Source organism: Taudactylus pleione, unplaced genomic scaffold (assembly GCF_031769625.1).
Source record: "Taudactylus pleione unplaced genomic scaffold, aTauple2 ptg000536l, whole genome shotgun sequence".
NCBI classification, from domain to species: Eukaryota; Metazoa; Chordata; class Amphibia; order Anura; family Myobatrachidae; genus Taudactylus; species Taudactylus pleione.
Genome location: NW_028284938.1, coordinates 4,386,621 through 4,408,429, shown reverse-complemented (window position 1 = coordinate 4,408,429; position 21,809 = coordinate 4,386,621). Strand labels below are relative to the sequence as shown.

The window sequence follows — 21,809 nt, the reverse complement described above, 5'->3', positions numbered from 1 at the left end:
ATGTACATGTGATTTCTTTTTTATTACATTTGCAAAAAGCTCCAAAAAAACTTTTTACATGTTGTCATTATGGGGTATTGTGTGTAGAATTTTGAGGACAAAAATGTATTTATTCCACTTTGGAATAAGGCTGTAACATAAAATGTGGAAAAAGTGAAGCGCTGTGAATACTTTCCGGATGCACTGTATACTGATGTACTTTCTCCTCAGGCTTTGGACCACGATGAACTTCAGTTGAATCGAGCCCTGCTTCTGGTGTTTCACTGCTACATAGCGCAGGCCCCTTCGGCCACAGCTTCCAATCAGGAACCGGCATGGGCTTCCGCACTTTTCACAGCTAATGTCGCAGTTAGTAAATCAGCTTGCAAGCCAGGTCGCCAGTGTTCTACCTGCTAAGGGAGATTCACAACATGCTGCTGCAGAGCCTTCATGGGTCCAATTGTTCTCTGTCAGTACAAGGTTTGGTGCAGGTATCCACATTTGTCCAACAGATTCTGGACAAGGACCACCCTTTCAAGCGCAAGCCGACCAGGCATGATAATTCTACACCCCTGTCTGATTATGACTCACACTGAGCTTTCAGCGGATCGTGAGGAATAATGTCTCTATTACCTCTGATATTGAAACCTCCTCTAAGCAGAAAGTTTCCCCTCTGCAGGTGGATGCTGAAGCCCTGATCAAGGCAGTTAAATGTGCACTTTCAATCAAGGACTCTGACCAGGCTTCACGGTCTGATGCCCCAGTATTTAAATGTCAGAAGAAGGTGCCTGCTGAATTCCCCTTTGCTGCTTGGCTTGAAGACCTCCTAGCGGAGGTATGGGCTCACCCTAACAAAAGCTTTATAGTCTCTAAGCGCATATCTGCTCCCAGCAGTGTATAGGGCCAAATTGGAGTCCATTCCTCCGATGGATACGCACATCGCCCAACTAGTCAAATCTACTACCCTTCCTATCCATAACTCAGTCTCCCTTAAGGATATGTCTGATAGGAAGCTGGAGCAATTTACTCTAATATGGGAGCAATTGACTGCTTTCCTTCCTTTTGTGGCAGTCCCCAGGTTGCGAATTTCTAATTTTCACTCCTTTCGCCCGCAGGGTAAGACCAAAGGTCAGTCTTTCTCCAGGTTTCTACTACCAAGGGTTCAAAGTCCAGAGGTAAACAGGCCTGGTTTACCAGACGGCCTGCCGCATGACAAGCGGGCCTCCACCTGGAAAACCTCAGCATGGGGGCCGCCTTCTGCTTTTCTCCAATGCTTGGAAGGCGACTATGGTGGATGCCTAGTTCAGAGGTGTAGTTTCAACATGCCTATTCATTGATCCAGGAAAAGCAGGAGCTCTATGGGAGCCCATCCACTCCCTTCTGGCCTCCAAGTTTATCATCCCAGTTCCCCTCTCCCAGAAAGGCACAGGCTTCTATGCCAACCTTATCCTGGTTCAGAAGCCATCATTTAACCTGAAGTCGCTCAACAGGTAAAGCGGAGTTCTGAAGTTCTGCATTGAGTCTCTTTGCTCCATTATTCTGGCTCTGGAACCAGGGGACTTAAGGCCTCCAGGATGCCTATTTGCATATTTTCATCCAGGTCAGGAGGAACACTTATAATTTCAGGCATTGGCATTTGACTTTTCATGGCTCCTCATGTTTTTTACGAAGGTCATGGCAGCACATCTCTGTTGTAGAGGGGTCAGAATACTTCCCTATGTGGACAATCTATTTCTCCTGGCCCAGTCACTGGATGTGCTAAGGGTTCACATGCGTCCCACGGTGGAGTTGCTATTGTCTCGCGGGTGGATAATCAATCGGCTTAAATCCACCTTGACCCCGTCTCAGATGATGCTACATTTAGGAGCCTTTCTGGACTCCAGAGTCCAGTGAGTATTCCTTCCAAAGGACTAGATTCTGTCCTTGCAGGCCAAAGTTCTCTCTTTCTTGTGTCGCCGCCAAGTGTCGGTCCACTCTTGCATGCAGGTCCTCGGCTCTCTGGTCTCAATTTTCGAAATGGTAAAGTATACACTTTTTTTACTCTCATCCTTTACAAATGGAGATTATGGCCCGGTGGATCCACTCCCCTCTCCATATCAAGTCTCAGGTAATCTCTTCCTCGGGAAGTCCATCACTCCTTCTTGTGGTGGCTCCACCATTCCCACCTGGATAAGGGCTGACCCTTTTGGATCCAGGGCTGAGTACTGCTCTCTACTAATGCAGGTCTTAAGGGGTGGGGGGCTTTGATTGTCATCACACGTTTTAGGGTCGATTGATGGAATAGATGAGCCAATTACCTATCAATATTTTGGAGTTCAGAGCAGTTTTTGGACTAGCACAGCCCCTTCTCCAGCATCGGCCAGTCAAGGTTCAGTGGGTCCGCACGACAACTGTCGCCTACATAGACAGTAAGGACGTCACCCGCAGTCAGGGAGCCATGAAGTAGATGTATTGCATTCTTTAGTGGGCAGAGCATGATCTCACGTCTCTGTCTACATTCCCAGAGTCCAAAACTAGCAGGCAGACTTTCTAAGCCTCCACAGTGGGCCGAGTGGGCCCTGCACCCACTTTCAGCTCCTGGTTCTCAACTGGGGACTTGGAGTCCATGAGAGACACAGGGCACCCATCCTGAAGCGCACCTAGCTTGCGGAGTTTTCACTTATCTGCTTCCCTTTCACCTCCACTGTGTATGTTTTAAGTGAGTGTGTGCCGGTATTCCTCCTTCCTCTTCTTCCATGCCTTGGGCTTGTAACTTAACTGTACCTGGGGTGGGGTATATTGGAGGGGGAGCCTGAGCTGCTGGGAAAAGAAAGTTAACCGTTGGTGCCCAGCTCCAGCTCACCACCTAAACTCAGTATAAAGCCTGTTTCCCCATGGACCCTAACAAAAGGATTTACTAGGTAAGAAGATAAATCTCCTTTTTTGTACATTTTTCTAAAGTTTTAACTTTTTATTGAACGGCTGGGCTAAAATAAAGTTTGTGCACTGGTGTATTAAACTACATTCTACAGGAAAACAAGATAATGCACAAACAAGCCTCCATGTGGTAATTTTACCCAAAACATAACACATTTGTGTGTTTTTGTTTTAAATAACAGCTTAAAACTGATATTTGCAGTGGATGAACTCTACTTGAATTGATTCTGCTTTAAGCTGCCCATCCACTAGCAGACCTCTAAATGACTCCACGATTACGACATTGTAATCGTGAAGTCGTTTGTCAGTCTGTGCTGTGCCTACACTGAACGAGCAGTCGTTCATTGTAAGAACATCAGTCATCTGGAAACATGTTGAACCTGACGTTATAGTCAGGTTGTCCAGCATGTTTGCCCGATGATAGATGTCTAAACAACCAGCGGGAGGGTGCATCACTGGTCGTTTTAGACATTTTTTAAACAATCTGCAAACGATTTTTCAAACTATTATCGAACATTATCGTTCAATCGCTCATTTTCATCGCCTAGTGGATGGGCATCTTTAGCCCACTATATTTTTTTATAGAAATAAATATGTTGCACTATTCATGTGCATAACTTTAGTCTTATCTGACATTTTTATTTAACCACTTGCCTGGCATGATCGTATCAGATACGACCACACCAGACTGGGCTTTCCGTGACATGGTCATATCTGATCCGACCAGTCAGAAAAGCCCACTAGGTGGCTGCGGGAAGCTAATCTTCCCGTAGCCACCTATATCAGAGGGACCTCCTGGTCCCTCTACACCCGCCGCTCCCTCTCCTGCATGTCCCGAGCACTGCTGGCCACAGTGATCAGGACCCGTCTGCAACCCCCTCCCACCACGTCTGCAAGGACAGCCGTGTTCTACTGTGATGAAGCAGCGGCTGCTGCTATGCCCTGTTTCCAGATCACTGTGCCAGCAGTGATCGGGCAGCTGGCATAACCCCCTTCGGCTCCTGTTGTCAGCTAGCAGCCGCTGTGGCTGCTGGCTGACAGTCACTGAAGCAGTAGCCACGGCTCTGGTAGCCGCAGTTACTGCTATTTACCGGGCAGCCGGCGGGACACCCTCCCGCTGTGGCTGCTGGCTGACAGTGATCACGCTAGTGATCACTGAAGCAGTAGCCACGGCTCTGGTAGCCGCTGCCACTGCTATGTCCCGGGCAGCCGGCGGGATACCCTCCCGTTGAGGCTGCCCGCTGACAGTGATCACGCAGTAGCCAGTAAGTACAAGGGGCGGCCTTCAGCGCTCCCGCCCCCTTTCCGGCCTCAGCTCCATCTCTGTCCCCCATGTGCCCTGATTACTGTTCCACACACATACTATATATATATATATGTATGTGTGTATGTATGTGTGTGTATATATATATATATATGTATCAGCTGCTCACCAGTGCCATCTCTGGTGATACTGCCACATATCCCCCTCCCCAGCTTGAAACCCCTGGGTTCAGCTACATGGGACGAGTCATTCTCATTGCGAAGTCCCTCTTCATTATGCTCAGAACCATCCACCGGATCCAAGATCATCCAGACTCTGGTCATTTCTGGGGGTCGCATCCTCCAAGGTCCGGAGGTAATTTTTCTCCTTACTTTTTTCCTAACTTTATGGTACCAATGGTGGTACTTTCTTTATGCAGTACTTGAGGCTTGGGTACTGCAACAGGCATTAAGAACTTGGAGTAACTTTTTTCAATGCGACATACTTCATCTCTCTTGCCACTTAAACCTATTAAGGGCAGATCTTTTGGCCAACTTCTACTTTGTCCTTCTACTTTGTCACATCTTTAACCTGCAACCTTGAAGCCCTGTATTGGCTACTGGCATATTTCACCGATGGCCTTTTGAAAGAAGAGGAGCTATCAGTATCTTGAGCCATCACAAATTCTGGACCTTGGTGTTATGTCAACAGACAACGTACTGGCACTGTCACGCTCAGATTATGGACTCCCATGTCCACATAGGATACTTGAATATTTACTCCATTGATCCACATAATTTATCTTACGGCTTTGATGGCTGTCTGCCACTTCATTAAGGCATAGATCTCTTGGATTTTCTTGTGCTCCCGATTTTTGAGCCTTGAAAATATAATGAACTTTCACATGTTCCACCAGCACAGGTTGAAGTTCACTCTCCACAGAGGTCTTCATTTTCAAATATTGTCTAGCTGGTCTACTTTCTTCAAGCTTTATCATGTGAGACCACTCCACTTCCTCATAGACAAATCCAGCAGCACTGCAAATTCCATCCTGCTTGCATGAAGGCATTGTTTCACATACATGAGTATTATTCTTCACAAGACTTTCTCCAAGGTTCTGCTTTCCCCTGCAAAGCTGTGTGATTGAGTCACATTCTCATCACTCTGAATACCCGGCAACAAGAGAGTCTTATCCTTTGAAGCCATCACTATCTTCGTAGAATTTTGTACATCCTGTATGTTTACTACACAGGTCATGTGATCACCATCTGTATACCTCAATTCTTTATTATCAACTTCGGACACAGTTTTGCGATATGGACCTGTGCCCCTTTTGGAGGATTTCATACACTCAGCTATCACTGTAAGCTGAAAGTCACTGCAAGGAATCTCATCCAATTTTCCAAGACGGACCTTTAGGGAATTTCCCAACTCCGATACTTCTGCTGCGTTATGTCGTCTCAGTGGCTAATTTATGCACACCCATGCAATGGCATTCAAACGGCCTGCGTTTCACCACCCTCATATACTCACAGCCTGTCGCTCTGCAATTGGGTCTTATTCTGCTTGAGTGATCACAAAGCGATTGCAATGCTAACTCACGCACGCGCACTGCGCTGCATGCGCAGTACACACCATTGATCGATTTGCGTGCGCTGTTACAGTTGCGATCCATGCTGAATCAGGCACTTTATCCGGATCATCTGGTAAAATCATCAGCTTCCTTTAATCATTGGGTCCGTGACTGTTCCTATACTCTTGGGAGTTCCGAAAACACACTTTTAGCCAAAGGAGGCTATTTCTATTTCTAATATACTGTATGCATTGAAATCATTGGGATCAATTGTACAAACCGCTCATATTATATTATTCTTTACCAGTGTGAACTATCCTTTTTTAATGGTTTATATGTGACTCTGATTATTTCTTATCAATTGCAATACAGTGAATTTATATTCAATCCTATTAATATTGTATATTTATATATTTTTATCTTTTTTTGGTGTGTCTTGATCATCACTTCTGCCATACCGGTATTTAAAATTTTCTTATATGGGTATTTTGTATTGATTAACGCAGTTTCACTTATTTGTGTTGCTTCTGTTTTATTAGGGGTTTTTTTTTTCACCAATTACCTTGAAACTAGCTTCTGCTATTAATCCCATGTATACGTTTTACATATGTGGAGTAATTTTTCAGTATATTCTCACAATTTTGATAAACTAGTATCCTTGGCGCTAATTTATCTGTGTGTGATGGAAAAGCCTATTCAAAAACTCAGTTTGGCAGTGAGATGAAGAATGTTGTTGGTTTAAACTAATATAAGTGAATAAGTTGCCCCCATTAAAATATGCAGATACTCATTGAGTGGTAACTTGAATGTGAAGCGGTGGAATCAGGGCCAGCCCTGGGCATAGGCGACCTAGGCACTTGCCTAAGGTGTCCTAGCTCCAGAGAGGACGCCCAGACAGTGCCTGATTACAATGAGAAGTGTAATATATCTCAATTTCCTGAGCCGTCAGTAACCTTTTAAATTACAGTGCCTTCTTGGCTGCTTGTCTGCATCATTAATTGGCTCACTTCAGCCCAACGCTGCCCTCAGGCAAGCTGTTTCCCGATTGGACACCTGGCAGTATGCCAGAAAAAGTTCCACACCGAACCGCATCTCTCCAGGGAGGAGTGAGTGAAGCCAGAGCAATCCTGGGGGGATGTCTGCAGCAAAGAATTACGGTCGGGGGACCGGACCGCCCTCTCCAGCAAAAATTTCTAACCATAGTGGATGAGAGGAACTACCTCAACGCTGCCCAGAAAGCCAGCGGATATATCAGGTGGCTGGCTATAGGAGGATTTTCTGGTTACAGAATAGTGCTCTGACAGGCAGGCTGTAAGTTTAAGCTTGCTCATTATGGCCCCCAGAACTCCTCTGCCAGGGCCAGACACAGACCCTGGCCTTGGCACGCCTAGAAAACTGAGACGACACCCCCCATTATGTAAAATGCCGGCCCCAACCATCTAACAGTTGCAGCATGTCAGTCATGCTGTGGCTTAGGGGACACTGCGACCGTTCGCAGTTAGAGATCGGCACATGCGCAGTACAGATCCTGCTGCGCAAGCGCCGATCAGTAAACTTTGCCTAAACTATCGTGTTTACGTACAACTCTGAATCAAGCCTACAGAGCAAACCTAAAATGTAATGCAAAGACTTACAAAGCAACTGAAGTTGGAAATGAGTATCCTGCTTGTGAGCACATATAGTCTAACAAAGAATGGGCGAGACAGGACCAGTGAGTTATTTGGGGTAGGGAATTTTTTTAGTTTTTTTTTGCCTGGAAGCTTTGTATCATTTTCAGCAACCTATCATATGTCTTTATAATACTAATAATAGTACTTGTCCACAAAACCTTCTTTTTTTTTTTTTTTTGGCTGTTTGCAGCATTCTATTTGTATTGTAGCTCTGAAAGTAGTTTGGACTTCGCATACTGTTTATCATAGTATTTATGCTTTTGACTATTTAGCAGTCTGAAAATTAACACATCTGGTTTCATTATTTACATCTTTAACTTTAAAGTTCTTGGGATACCTTACCTTGTGTTTCACTAATTCCTCATTTTTGTCAGTGTATATATTGAAATGTAACTTGCTGGTGGCTCACAATATGTTTACATTGTGTACTCCATTGGAGGATAATAAGAATACCACTGGTGAAAAAATACTCACGAATTTTAGGTGCTTTTTTAGGAGCCATGAAAGATATAATTACATTGAGTTCAATGCTATTACGTTTTTCAAACCTGTTTTAATTACTACTGGTTACCAGGTGTTGTTGGTTTTTTTTTTTTTTTGTCTAACCCTGCTTTAAGATATTGGTAGATCAATAAAATCAATCAATTAATGAACTGTAGATTATTTTAATTTAGTTACACAGGGAAGCTACCCTTTAATAAATAAAGAATGTAAAAGTAGCAGGTTTCATTTAGTCTGTAATCCCTGGCTAAAACACCTTGTTTAGTCCATGCCATTTCCTTTATGGCTATACCTATAATTTATACCGATCAGCTATAACACTCCCTAACATGCATCAATGAGCCTTGGCGCCCCCATGACCCTGTCGCCGGGTCACCCTCTTGTCCTTTCTTGGACCACTACGGTAGGTACAGTACTTCCAACTTCATACCTGGAACACTCCACAAGACCTGCTGTTATGGAGATGCTTTAACCCAATCGTCTAGCCATCACAATTTGGCCCTTGTCAAAGTTGCTCAGATCCTCATGCTTGCCCGTTCTTCCTGCTTCCAACGCATTAAACTAAAGAGTGCACTGTTCACTTATTGCGTAATATATCCCACCCCTTGACAGATGCCATTGTAATGAGATAATCAAGTTATTTGTGTGTTATCTATATCTTATTCACTATAACATAAATAAAATATACTTTAATAAATTGCTATTTTTATCCTATTTTTTTTTTCTCTTTTCTTTTGTTTATATTTTCCATGTTGTCTATTAATATTTGGCTTATTTTTTATGTTTCTAAAACAAATGCATAAAAGTTTATTCAGTTGAATAATTAACTTGAGTATATGCTGCAAATAATTATAATATAATATGTGCAGATGGAGAAGCCACATGGTGTCCTTATTATTAATGATAGACGCTTACTTGTTACTGTATTACTAAGAAGTATCTTTTATATACCGTGACTTTCAGTTCTGATTTCCTTGTTTTGTTTTTGAAGGTCTATGCGCACTGTCCATTAATGGAGATAACTGCTATCTGGCTTATCCTGGCAGTGCATCCATTGGAGAAGTCCAAGTCTTTGATACTGTTAATCTGGTGAGTGATGGATACAGAAGTACAACTATATATAATGAACTGTAATTATAAAATATGAGATGTACAAACTGAATTGGTTTACTGTCCATGACCCCTGCTACCTTCTGTTTTGGTAAAATACAATTTTTTGTTATCTGTATGTATGTGAATAAAGCACAAAAGTTTACATAGCAAATGTAAATACATTGCCAAACATTTCAAGTTCTATTATATTTACCTATTATATCTGTGAATTTTAGAAAATGCCCTTTAATTATTTAAGTGCTTATTTTGTGTTTTTGTTTTTTTCCTATTTAAATTGGGAAGGAGAAAGTATGCAGGCATCTTAATAAGGGCAGTGAATATTAGCTCATTTTGTGTTTCCCACAGGATGTAGTCAGAATATTAACATGTTCATAATGTCGACATTATATAGTTGTTAGGCTGCAATTAGGATACAATGTCTATATACCATACCACACTTCTTACACTGTAGGTTCTAAATTTCTGACCATGGTCTTTGTATTTCCTGTGCTCTGTTAATTGATTTGCGCACATTTTTCAGAGTATAACTAGTCAGTGCAGTTTTCTTCCTATAGTGTGAAAAGATATTTCCTGAGTGCCACTAAAAATATAGTTAAATAACTGAAAATAACTATTTGGACAATGAAAATAGGCTGGTGGATCTAAATGGAGATACTGTAAAACCCCATAGCAAAAAATACAAAGAAGATGAAATAGTCACCCCAAAAATAACTCCAATATTAATTAGATTTATCATGTTGAAGAATGTTTCACATTGAACATTTATAGGTACATACAAATGTCAATCAAAAACAAACATTTTCAGTGTAACAAATTTGCCATTTCCAACTGGAGTAATGTCATTTTCATATAGTCATAGATAAGCGTATATAAAGTCAACTATACAAAATGTAAATATGGATACTAATTAATGGGCTTAAAAACATGTAGTTATCAAGTCACTATTAAAATAGGACAGGAGATTAAGGCCACAGAAAGTCAAAGTCCTGTGCATACAGACATAATCTGAGATAATATTCAATATTGTTCCATCGGCTTGCAGGAGACGACTTCCCCCCAATAAAGCAGTTCTATTGTAAAAATTTGATTATTTAAAATCAGGCCCCGAGTCTCCCTACAACCGTCCTTATTAGTGCCTACAGATATATGAGGGTGAATGATTCAATAAAATTCGCTATACCACTCGGATGATTTTCTAGGTAGATCTCCATCTTTCAAATATGTTGCTTGCTTTCACAAGAGTTAATAGCCCAAGAGACACAACTTATTTATAAAATTCTTAGAAACCGTAGCAGTCTGGTTGGACAGATAAAGTTAAAAACTTAATAGGTTTCACTTACATGTTTGCGGTTTGTACAGAAGTGAAGCGTGCTTAGATGAAATCTGAATTTCCTTTTTTGAACTCATCTGTTTAATTTTAGATTTAGAGACATTTTATTATTTAGGTCCATCCTGCTTTAGTTTAATCAAGTTAGGGAAGTAGAGGTATGGAGGTATTAAGACAAAAGACATTCCATCATATATAACCACTTTGTTCAATATAGACCTCTAAGACTGGGTACACACTAGACGATGTCTACCCAGCTCGACATCTTCGGCGACAGGACCCGGCATTGGCAAGTGTATACACACTTGTCGATTTCAGCAGCGACAGCGTGGTCCACGTTAACTACATAATCAGTTAGCCCTGCATGTAGGGCCGACAGAGGATGTCGCTGACGACTCGCAGGAGCACGCATCGTCTGTGACATAGCAGGTACACACTAGACTGTCTGATACTGTATGTTGCTTCGATCTGCTGGATCGGACGACATATGGTCTAGTGTGTACCCAGCATAATACTGTAGATGCTAAGGTTCTGACCATGGTACTTTCTTTCCCTACAAAATATTTATTTATCCACATGATCTTTTAATGATTGCATTGTTCTAGGTATAATTAGAAGTTAAGTTGTTGTCATGCTGGGTTTCTATAAATGGAGGGAATCTCAATTTTTGTGAGAGGGGTGGTTGTTGGTGTATGTTGCCCAGGACATACTGCTGAACTTGCTGATGTTTCCAGAGAGAAACGGTTACTCGGGCGATGTTGCTATGGCTAAGAGAAATACATAATAAACTATGGGTAACTGGTGATATAAGCACATACACCTTAGCCATAACAACCATGTATTAGTTTGAAATGCTTAGAAAAAAAACAACAAATATCTTAAATAAAGCAACTCCATAAATTCATTCACTAAAAATATCAGTGTAATATTATGTCATCAAGAACTGTCAATTGATGACTTCAGAGATGGATAGTACGCACTACCTATAGTAAGCATCTCATGTCGCCTAAAATTGCAATTTTTTGCGTAAATTGGAAAAAAAACACAGCAGTATCCAGTTACTGTATATATTTATATAAGTCCTCTTTCACACCTTTAGGTGAACGCTACAGGATTTGCTTAAACACTAAGCCATTGTGTGTGATCACCTTAAGCTCATACACTAATATGGTAAAGGCTGCCAGTGATTACTAAATCCATGGCCAACCCAGACAGCAGCTTTCAACCCAGATGTAAAATTATTGGAGATTTTGGGAATGCGTCTGAGAGACTGTTCCCCCACCACATTCAACAGCGCATTACGTGATGGAATTTCTTGTTAGAGAAGGGTTTCCTCCCTCCAATGTAGTTTGACACTTGCATAACGTATGATGTGATGCATAGAAGCTGTTTTAGTGCCCTATTACTTCACTTTGTTTGTATTTTCTTTATTTTTAGTAGCTGAAGTGTAAATGTACTAAAAATTATTCTTTGTAACATTAAAATTTTCTTTTGTTAATGAAAATGAACACGAGACAAATAGAGGCAAAGCACAAAATACAGAGTATCAATAGAATTTACTAATATGTCCAGTACAAACAATGCAAAAATACTTGGTAAATTCAAAAGTAAAATAATGAAACTTGAAAAGAAAACACTAGTATACAATTCTGAAAGAACCTATGTAATATATTCTTGTAACCTAATGGAGCTTACTATTGAGAATCCCAACAGTATGTGTGTATTTCCAAGTGTATACCGTAGAAAAAAAGCAAAATTGCTTTACAATATCAATATTCACAAACCCATAAATATTGCATATTGTGCGTTAACAAGGCAGCGCAGCAAAAATATTAGATGCTGCAAGTTATAAATATCTTAGTCAACTTCACAAACATAGGAAGTATATGTAAATTATTTACTTTATACTAGCAAAGTGTACAAAAGGATGTAGTAGCATAATTGTAGTGAGAATCTGGATTCTTTGTAATTAACACAGTTGGAAATTGCAGCTGTAAGGTAGAGATAAGACAGTCAGCCTTCTCCCAGGCCAGATACCATATAACCATGAACTCCATTGGCTCAATCCTACTAAGTGTAAGTTTTAGAATTTTAGTTTGTTTCATGAAACCCACATACGTCGCACAAATGCATCCCCTGAGATATTCGAGGTTCAATTAGAAATGGCAATTCGCTGTAGTTGCGACGAGGGTGTGTGACTTTCTCAACATATTGTGACCAGGGAAAAGTGCATGAAAAAGTGGGCAAACCATTTTGGACCCAAAACATGTGACAGCTGAGATATCAGGACTATATAGAAGGCTATTTTTGCAGTTTTATTTTAATGGTGGAAAAATTATAGCAAACAAGTTTTTTCTCATAAAATTTGAGGTCTTTCCAGCATTTTTGCGTACAGAAAAAAATCTATGTATAGTAGTTTTTCAGTTTTTTTTTTTTTTTTTTTTAAATTGAGTAAATTTTTATTGGTTTATAGAAATACATTAACAAATAAACAAACAAAATAAATAATAAAAAATATATAATAAAAAAATTAAAATAATAATAGCATATATATATATATATATATATATACATACATACATATATGCATACACACATATACACATAAATACATAATCAAATAACAGTATCTGGAATATAAAACCTAGATCTACAAACTGCATCCCAGATCCATTGCTTACAAAAAATATAATATGAATGTGTATACCAAAACAATAAACATAGAGAATATATATATATATATATATATATATATATATACACACACATATATATATATATATATATATATATATATATATATAGACATATAATAAAAATAAAAAATACCACACTATACAAATATTGGAATATTGTCAAAAATAACACCTGAAAAATTGGCAAAATCTACTAGATCTCAATAAATTCTCAATTTATCACACAGCACATTACCTCCAACAAAGTAATAATCTACCTCATTATCCTAACAATAATATACCGGTCAATCATTACGCAGTGCACGGGCATAACAGGATTTAAGCCAACTGCTCCAGATACATTCATACTTCTTCTCAGCTTTGGGACAAATAAACACATGTTTTTCATGTTCAACAGTGGTACGGACCAAGGACAGCCAAGCATTATAATCTAGTCCTGTAGGAGCCATCCACGACCGAGCCACACATACCTTAGCTAGTGTACACATATTGACAATGTATTGTTTAAGATATCTGTCCACTACCTCATCGTCCATAGAGCCTAAACAGCACGTCAATGGCGTAGCTAAAGTGGGAGCAATACCTGTATTGGACAAAACTTATTACTTACTTATTACTTATTAATATTACACTTAGGGCATATGTTAGATGCTCTCCCCCCTAATTTTAGCAAACGAACAGGAGTTAAATAGGTATGGTGTAGAATAAACAGTTGAATCTGTTGAAATCTTATAGAAGTCGTGGAAATACGAGGAGCTTCTAGAGCATTATCCCATTCCGTATCACTTATAAGGCCAATATCTCTCTCCCACTTTGATCTAAGATTTGGTAAACTATCCTTATGATAAGAAGACAATATATAGGAGTATAAGTAAGAAAGCGTCTTCCGGGGACCTAAAGATAAAAGGAATGACTTCAATGGGGATATTTGAATTAGAGGAGGGCCATCTGAAAATTGAGCCGAGAGAGCATGCCGTAATTGTAAATATCTATAGAAATATGATTGAGGGAGATGATGAGCTTCTTGGAGTTGTGCAAAAGATTTAAGAATTGAGGTGTCATATAAATGACCCAATGTTAGGGAAAATCTGAGAAACCAACAAAACGTGCAGGGCATTAGGAGAGTCATCTTGAAGCCATAACCGTATATGTGCCATCTGCGCCGCATAATAATAAAATTTGAAATTTGGAATAGCCAAACCTCCCCCAGACCTAGATCGGGTCAGAGCTGCCAATTGAATACGTGGTCGACGATTCACCCAGACCAATGAAGAAAGAAGACTATTCAAACGCCTAAACAATGTATCTGTAATAAAAACAGGAGAAAGCTGCAAAACGTACATAAATTTTGGCTGCACCACCATCTTTATTAAGTTCATTCTACCAGTAACGGTAAGAGGGAGCCGGCGCCAGGACTGAAGTTTGCCCTTTAAGTAGACAAACAGGGGCTCAACATTCAATACTATATAGTCCTTTGGGGAATTAGTTATCCAGATACCTAAATATTTAAATTTATTTACCCAACAGAGAGGGAGAGTGACAATGGGAACAGTCGGATACAACCCCCTAAGAGGAAGGATAGATGATTTGTCCCAGTTTATCTTAAGACCAGAAAAAATTCCAAATTGTTCTATGACTTGAAGAACCACAGGCATAGCTGTTAAATAATCAGACAAAAAAAGTAATAAATCATCTGCATATAAGGAAACTTTGTCCATTCTATTACCCAATTGTAGACCTATAATATCAGGGTGAGAACGTATAATACAGGCTAACGGCTCAATAGCCAATGCAAACAGGGTTGGGGACAAGGGGCAACCCTGTCTTGTGCCCCGAGACAGGGGGAAGGATGGGGAGATAAACCCATTCACTGACACCCTGGCAGTAGGGTTCGCATACATAAGCTTTACCCATTTCAAGAACACCGGCCCAAACCCAAAACATAACATGACCTCCCACAGAAAGGGCCACTCCACAGAGTCAAATGCTTTTGCAGCATCTAATGACACAATAACAGAGGACGATTCCTCCCCATGGGAGGCCTGTAAGTGAGTGTGCAGCCTTCTAATGTTCTCCGACGTCGACTTGCCTGGCATAAATCCTGATTGGTCTGGGTGAACAATCGAAGTAATAAGTGTTTAGCCGAATAGAAAGGATCTTAGCCAAAATTTTGGCATCTGTGGGAATTAGAGAAATTGGCCTATAGGAATCAAGGTATCTAGGGTCCTTCCCGGGTTTAGGGAGCACAACAATTATGGCTTCAGACATAGATGGAGAGAACAAATTCTCTTCATAGAGCCCATTAAACAAATCTAAAAGTCTTGGAACAAAGATACGAGCATGTTTTTTATATATCTCTATCGGAATCCCATCAGGTCCGGGTGCCTTGTTACCGGGAAAGGAACTAATCGCAGCATCTACCTCCTCCAGGGTCAACAGGGCATCTAAATACGCCCGAGCCTCGGATGACAATTTTGGAAGCCTAGCAGAAGCAACATATAATGACAAAGCATTCACGTCCTCAGTCAACTGTGTTTGATATAAGTTTTTATAAAAGAAACTAAAAACCTCTGCAATATCTTGTGTAGATGTGACCATAGAACCCTCAGGCCCAATTAGTTCCGAGACAACAGCAGAATGACGATCAGCTTGAACCAAGTGTGGCAAAAAACTACCAGTTCTGTCAGCCTGCATATAATATAAATGAGAACGGAATAACAGTCTACGGTTCATTCTATCTGTCAAATGATCAGTCCACTCTGTCTGTGCAGTCAACCATTTTAAACGTGAAGATTCCAACCTGTCCCCCAAGTAATCCAACTCAAGATTTCTACATGTCATCTCCAAAACACGTTCTTTTTCCCTATAAAATGTTTTTAATTCTGCTACCCTTTTGATCAGAGACCCACGTAAATAGGCCTTGAAGGCGTCCCAAACACTAGCTACAGAGGCAGATCCCACATTGTCAGTGAAATAGCCATCCCACATAACTTCCAGCTCTGAACCTGCACCCATTTGAAGAAGCCAAGAGGGGTGTAGTTTCCATAAACGGAGACCTCTAGGACTACATATATTCAATTCTACTAGAAGTGGGGAGTGATCTGAGATTCCTCTGGCTTTATATTCAATGTTAGTTATATTAGGTACAATAGATGGGGACACCAGGGCCAAATCCAATCTAGAGAAAGAGTGATGCGCGGAGGAAAAACAGGAGAATTTTTGTACTCCAGGGTGTTTAACTCGCCACGCATCAACCCATCCCGTCAGTTACAAACTTAGCAAAGCCCTCACCACCTTTAGAAAGAGAATTTGAAGACTCACGCCACTTATCCATAGACTGGTCCATTATATTATTGAAGTCTCCCAAATAGAGCACTGGCGTATCTGGAGAATGGGCCACAAATTCAGCAGCTTTTTTTAAAACGTCATATGAAAAAGGAGGGGGGATGTACACTGCTAACAATAAAATGGGCTTAGAATACAGTACACAAACCAGAAACACATATCTGCCATAAGGGTCAGTTTGGACCGCAGTAAAAGAAAAAGGGACAGATTTATTAATAAGAATGGAGACACCCCTGGACGATGAAGTATGCGAGGAGTGATAAGCCCATCCCACCCATGGTCTTTTAGAGCTAGTACCTTACTCCCAACCAAATGCGTCTCCATTAGACAAGATATATCAGGGCCATATTGCTTAATCATTTTAAAGATGAAAGAGCGCTTTAAACGATCATAAACCCCCCGGACATTCCATGTTAAAAGTTTCACCATTGTAATACATTGAACTATAAAGCATAATTGAAGTTACCTTAAAAATAGTGTGGTAAAGAAAAAAAAAAAAAAAAAACATTTGTAAGAAAAAGACTGGACAACCCATCCAAAACCACCCCCCACCCTGTATACCCACCCGAACTTAGGCATACTTAAACCCAAAACTAAACTAAACTACACTAAAACCCACAGGATACAACTACTCAATCCTTATAGGTGTAAAAGGCACTGGAATAAAAATAACCACCAATGCAACGGAACTCTCCGGCCATATTTTGACCGAAATATCAACATAAACAACAAAAGAAAAACCCTACCAGAGGAAAAAAAAAAAAAAGAAATATACCCAGTAAGGGGAGCGGGACATAGAACAATATCCAACCAATATCACAACATAAATACTATTATAGAAATATAAATATTGGAATATCAGAAAAAGGCCTATTTAATGTCGTTATGACACTAGTAATTTCTGGCCATAAACAAATATAATCAGCAAATGCAATCAGTACAGTCATTCCGGTGCCATTTGCCTGTTCCCAGGAGATCTCTGGTCCAGCCACGCCGCAGCCTCACGTGGTGTAGAGAAAAATTTTGACTCTCCATCCGCTACCACTCGCAACTTAGATGGAAAAATCATAGCGTACTGAAGATTTAAATCCCGGAGACGACGCTTTATTGGAAGGAATTTAGCTCTGTCTTTTTGGACATCCATTGCGAAATCAGAAAACATAGAAATTTTCACACCGTTGTGTTCCAGTGGCCCTTTAACTCGAGCCAATCGAAGCACAGTATCACGGTCCTGGTAATGAAGAAATTTGGCTATAAATGTGCGCGGTGGAGCGCCAGGTGGCAGGGGACGGGTAGGGATCCGATGCGCTCTCTCCACAGCAAATTGGTTAGTAAATGAGTCTCTGCCATATGTATCCCCCAACCACTTCTCAAGGAATGTTTCAGGTGAAGACCCCTCCTCTCTTTCCGGGAGACCAACGAACCGCACGTTGTTGCGGTGCAGTCTGCCCTCCATATCGGAAATTTTATGCTGCATTGCGGACATTTGGGATGTCAGGGAGGCCACTTGAGCCTGTAGTGGGGTCTGGGAATCTTCCAGATTAGATAGACGTGTTTCTGCCTCCCCGACTATTTCGCGGACCTGCTGGAGACCTTGATGAAGAGAAGATATATCGGATTGAACTTTCTCAATCTTATCTGCCAATTTAGTCTCGCAGGAGGTAACTGCTTCCAGCACTTGTTGCAGCGTAACTTCTGGTGATGAATCTGACCCATATGCAGCAGGGGGAGGTGGGGTCACAGACTTGGATGTACCATGGGGATCACAACACACTGGGGGCACAGGAGTGGAGGAACGGGCAAAGCGTTCCAGTTTTGCAGCAGCAGCATGACCTGTTTTCCCCATAGTATTAATATAATGTAGGAGAATAATGTAGGAGACCAGTTATAATATATAAATGCACAGGTAATGACACAGCAGCAGTAACAGGCAGAGATCCCTCCAAACTTAGAAATCACTCACAGGGAAAGAAGTGTTGCTGAGTCCCACAGTTGCAGAGCTGACAGTTCTCCACACAGAGCAGGGAGAAATAGTGATGTCTGGCAGAACTCCGGCAGTATCAGACTCAGAGATAACCTCCCTGACCCTGAACCCTGACCTCTAAACACAAGCCAAGCAGGAGAAGCAGACCAGAAGCTCCCAGCAAAGCCCCCTTGTCAGGCACAGACAGGCTGCGTAATACAGAAGCCAACAGGAGAGGAGAGGCCTGGGTGCAGCTCTGGAATCACAGGATCTGGAGACAGGCAGGCCCAGGGAATGCAATGGAGGCCCTCAAGAGCCACTCTCCTCACTCCACACAGCTCCAACCAAGTCAGCAGGTTCCTGGCAAGGTATGTGAGAGACAGCAGGGTAGTAACGTTGATATAGGGGTCTCAGGAGGGGTGGTAAGCAGGATTATCAGCCGGAGAGCTCAGAGTCCCTGTGTCCTACACTATTGCTGCCGTGGCCACGCCCCCCCCCCCTGTGAACCCAGTTTTTCACAGTTTTAATACAAGTTTGTAAAAAGTTGAAATAAACACTTTTACCTCTCATCTGCACGTTCAAAAATTTCCCCCCCATCAATACAACACCTCCACATACCTGTCCGACATCACCTAACCCATTATTGGGCTTTCTAGATAAATTCACCTGTAAACTGGCTTGTCTTTATTTGCCAAATTATTCAATTTAAACTCCTCCAAGTGCATAGAAAATAAAAGATAAAATAAAGATTTTCCCTACCTTTTCACATGCTCAGGGGGTATGCGCACAGAAAAAACGAGTTTGGGATTGGATTGCAAATGAAGTTTGCAGTGTGAGTTCACTGTGGGAACTGCTCACAGGACCCAACTCACACCTAATAGGATTGAGACGCATGTATATTCTTAGTTTGGCCTGTAACAGTGGACCTCCTCACCCTCCCATGTGAGTGGGCATTCGCTTGATCTGGTCTTCACTCACCATTGTGATATTTCTGATTTCTCCAACTCCCCATTCTCCCTCTCTGACCATCACTTTCTCAAATTTAGCCTATCCCTCTCTACCTCCCCTCCTCTACCTCCTAAAGCCACCATCACTAAGCGTAACGTTGAGGCTATCGACACCGTTTACTTTTCTTCCCTGCTTGACTCGCTTCTCTCCCCTATCCGCTCTCTCTCTCCTGCCCTGAACAAGCTGCTTCCCTATACAATGTCTCCTTTATTTCTGCTCTTGACTCTGTTTCTTCGGCGATCACTACTCACCCTCGCAGATCCACACGTCAACCCTGGCATTCCAAATGCACCAGATACCTACAAAAGTGTTCACGAACCACCGAGCAACAGATTTACTCCATTTAAAATGTATGCTCTCATCCTACAGTGCTGCCCTTTCCCTCTCTAAACAGTCATATTTCAAGAACCTCATCTCCTCCCAGTCCTCAAATCCCTAGCATCTCTTCACCACCTTCAACTCCCTCCTCCCCTCCTCGCTCTCCGCCCTTGACTTTACTACCTACTTTACATCTAAAATTGATTCCATACGTCAGGACATCATATCCAACCAGTCCCCCAGCTCTCCACCTCTTCCTTTCCCGGATCACCCAACCCCATCCAGTTTACAGACTCTTACATCCTTCTCCCCTGTATCTGGAGAGGAAGTCATGGCCCTCATCCGCCCTTCCACCTCCCCCTTGACCATATCTCCACCAGCCTCCTTCGCTACCTCTCTCTTTCTGCCTGCTCCCATCTCGCCCACCTTTTTAATCTCTCCCTCTCATCAGGCACTGTCCCTTCTGCATTCAAGCATGCCCTTATCTCCCGTATTCTTTAAAAAACGCCCCTTGATCCCAACATTCTCTCTAACTACCGACCCAGCTCTCTCCTCCCTTTTGCTTCCGAACTCCTTGAGCATATTGTTTACAATGCCTTTCTTTGCTTGACCCTTTTCAACGACCACCTTGCTGCAAAATCCAAGGGCCACTACTCTGCTCATTCTCCTTGACCTCTCTGCTGCTTTCAACACTGTGGACCACCCTCTCCTACTGCAAATGCTGTCCTACCTGTCTGATCCTTCTCTGTTTCCTCTCATGACTCCTCTTTCCCCCCCACAGCCTCTTACAGTAGGTATTCCCCAAGCTTCTGTTCTTGGACCTCTCCTATTCTCCTTCTATACGTCCTCTCTAGGTGAACTCATCAGCTCTTTTCACCTCCAATATCTCTATGCTGATGATACTCAGATCTACCATTCCTACCCTGATCTCTCCCCCTCTCTACTGACTTGTTCCTTGTCTCCCCGTCTACCCCATCTGTGTCACACCTGTTTGCCTGTCCCTCCCTTTTAGGATGTAAGCTCTTACGAGCAGAGCACTCTACCCTCTTGTGGTTCTCCCTACATTACTTTCATCTACTTCTTACTCCCCACTAGGGTACCTAACACTTTGTTGCTTATGCTCTGCTGCTTATGTGGGTGTTATGGTTGCTTATGTAGCAATGTATATTATCCATGTCCTATTTGTTTATGTTCTTTGTAAGGCCTTGCGGAACACGTGTGGTGCCATATAAATAAATGATAATAATATATAGTACTGATGGTAGTTTTTAGCAATGATGCCAGTTGTGGAATAATACAAAGCAGCCAATTAGGTGCCCTTTTGAAAGATATATCCCCAAAAACTAAATTAACAAGCCATTCCTATGAGCAATGGCGACACCCTTCGATCAGTTATACTACAGCACTTGGAAAAGACTGATACAAACATTATATGCTTCACCACTTGGGAGCTGTTTTAAATCTTCAAGTCATGTTATCTTCTGATAAAAGCAAAATATTACTGCTCCCAATTACTTTGTTAACTCGACCAATATCTTAGAAGTACATATAGTTGATAAATCAAAATTTGTTTGACAATTGTTATAACATAGTTAATTACAGAAATTTACATTTCCTAGACAACACTAAAATATTGCATAGATCTATGCCTGTATCCCACAGATGAAATAATCCAGAAGCTGGAAAATGTTATAGTTGCTTTCATAATGTCAATCCGTTAGCTACTGTGTCTGCATAAGGGCATCTTCATGGGTTCGTTGGAGGCGCGCGCTCTCTCTCTCTCTCTACCTCAGACGTTACTTTGCTCAGTACCTGACTCCCTACCCTCTCTAGGCTGCTGCTAAGCAAACAGGGCACATTGCTATCTTAGAGAGCCAATTAGAGCTCGGGCCTGCAGCAGCCAGTCACTCACACAGCACAACAGTTTTTTACAGTGACTTGCTTCATTCCAAACCTCAATTTCAGATGTTCTCTTGCTGTTTCAGCACCCTGGCCAGCTCCTATATAGCAGCTTGGTGCAAGATTTTTTTTCTGTGACTTGCTTTACTAAAAACTTCATGCATTTCAGTGTATAAACCAGGCAGGTGACGTGTACTATGACGCTGCCTGTTTTTTATGCACGCCTCTGAAACGGCATTGAAACTCAGGCACGCCTGC

General features: G+C 41.6%; 1 protein-coding gene across 2 annotated transcripts in view; it reads left to right on the top strand.

Annotated features, from left to right (window-relative positions):
- WIPI2 (WD repeat domain, phosphoinositide interacting 2) overlaps positions 1-21,809 on the top strand; it is a 143,126-nt gene that overhangs the window by 77,601 nt on the left and 43,716 nt on the right. For both annotated transcript variants that reach the window (XM_088451036.1, XM_088451035.1), the window contains exon 5: positions 8,874-8,971. In XM_088451036.1, the coding sequence (XP_088307162.1) occupies positions 8,874-8,971 (98 nt within the window). The remainder of the gene's footprint in view (positions 1-8,873; positions 8,972-21,809) is intronic.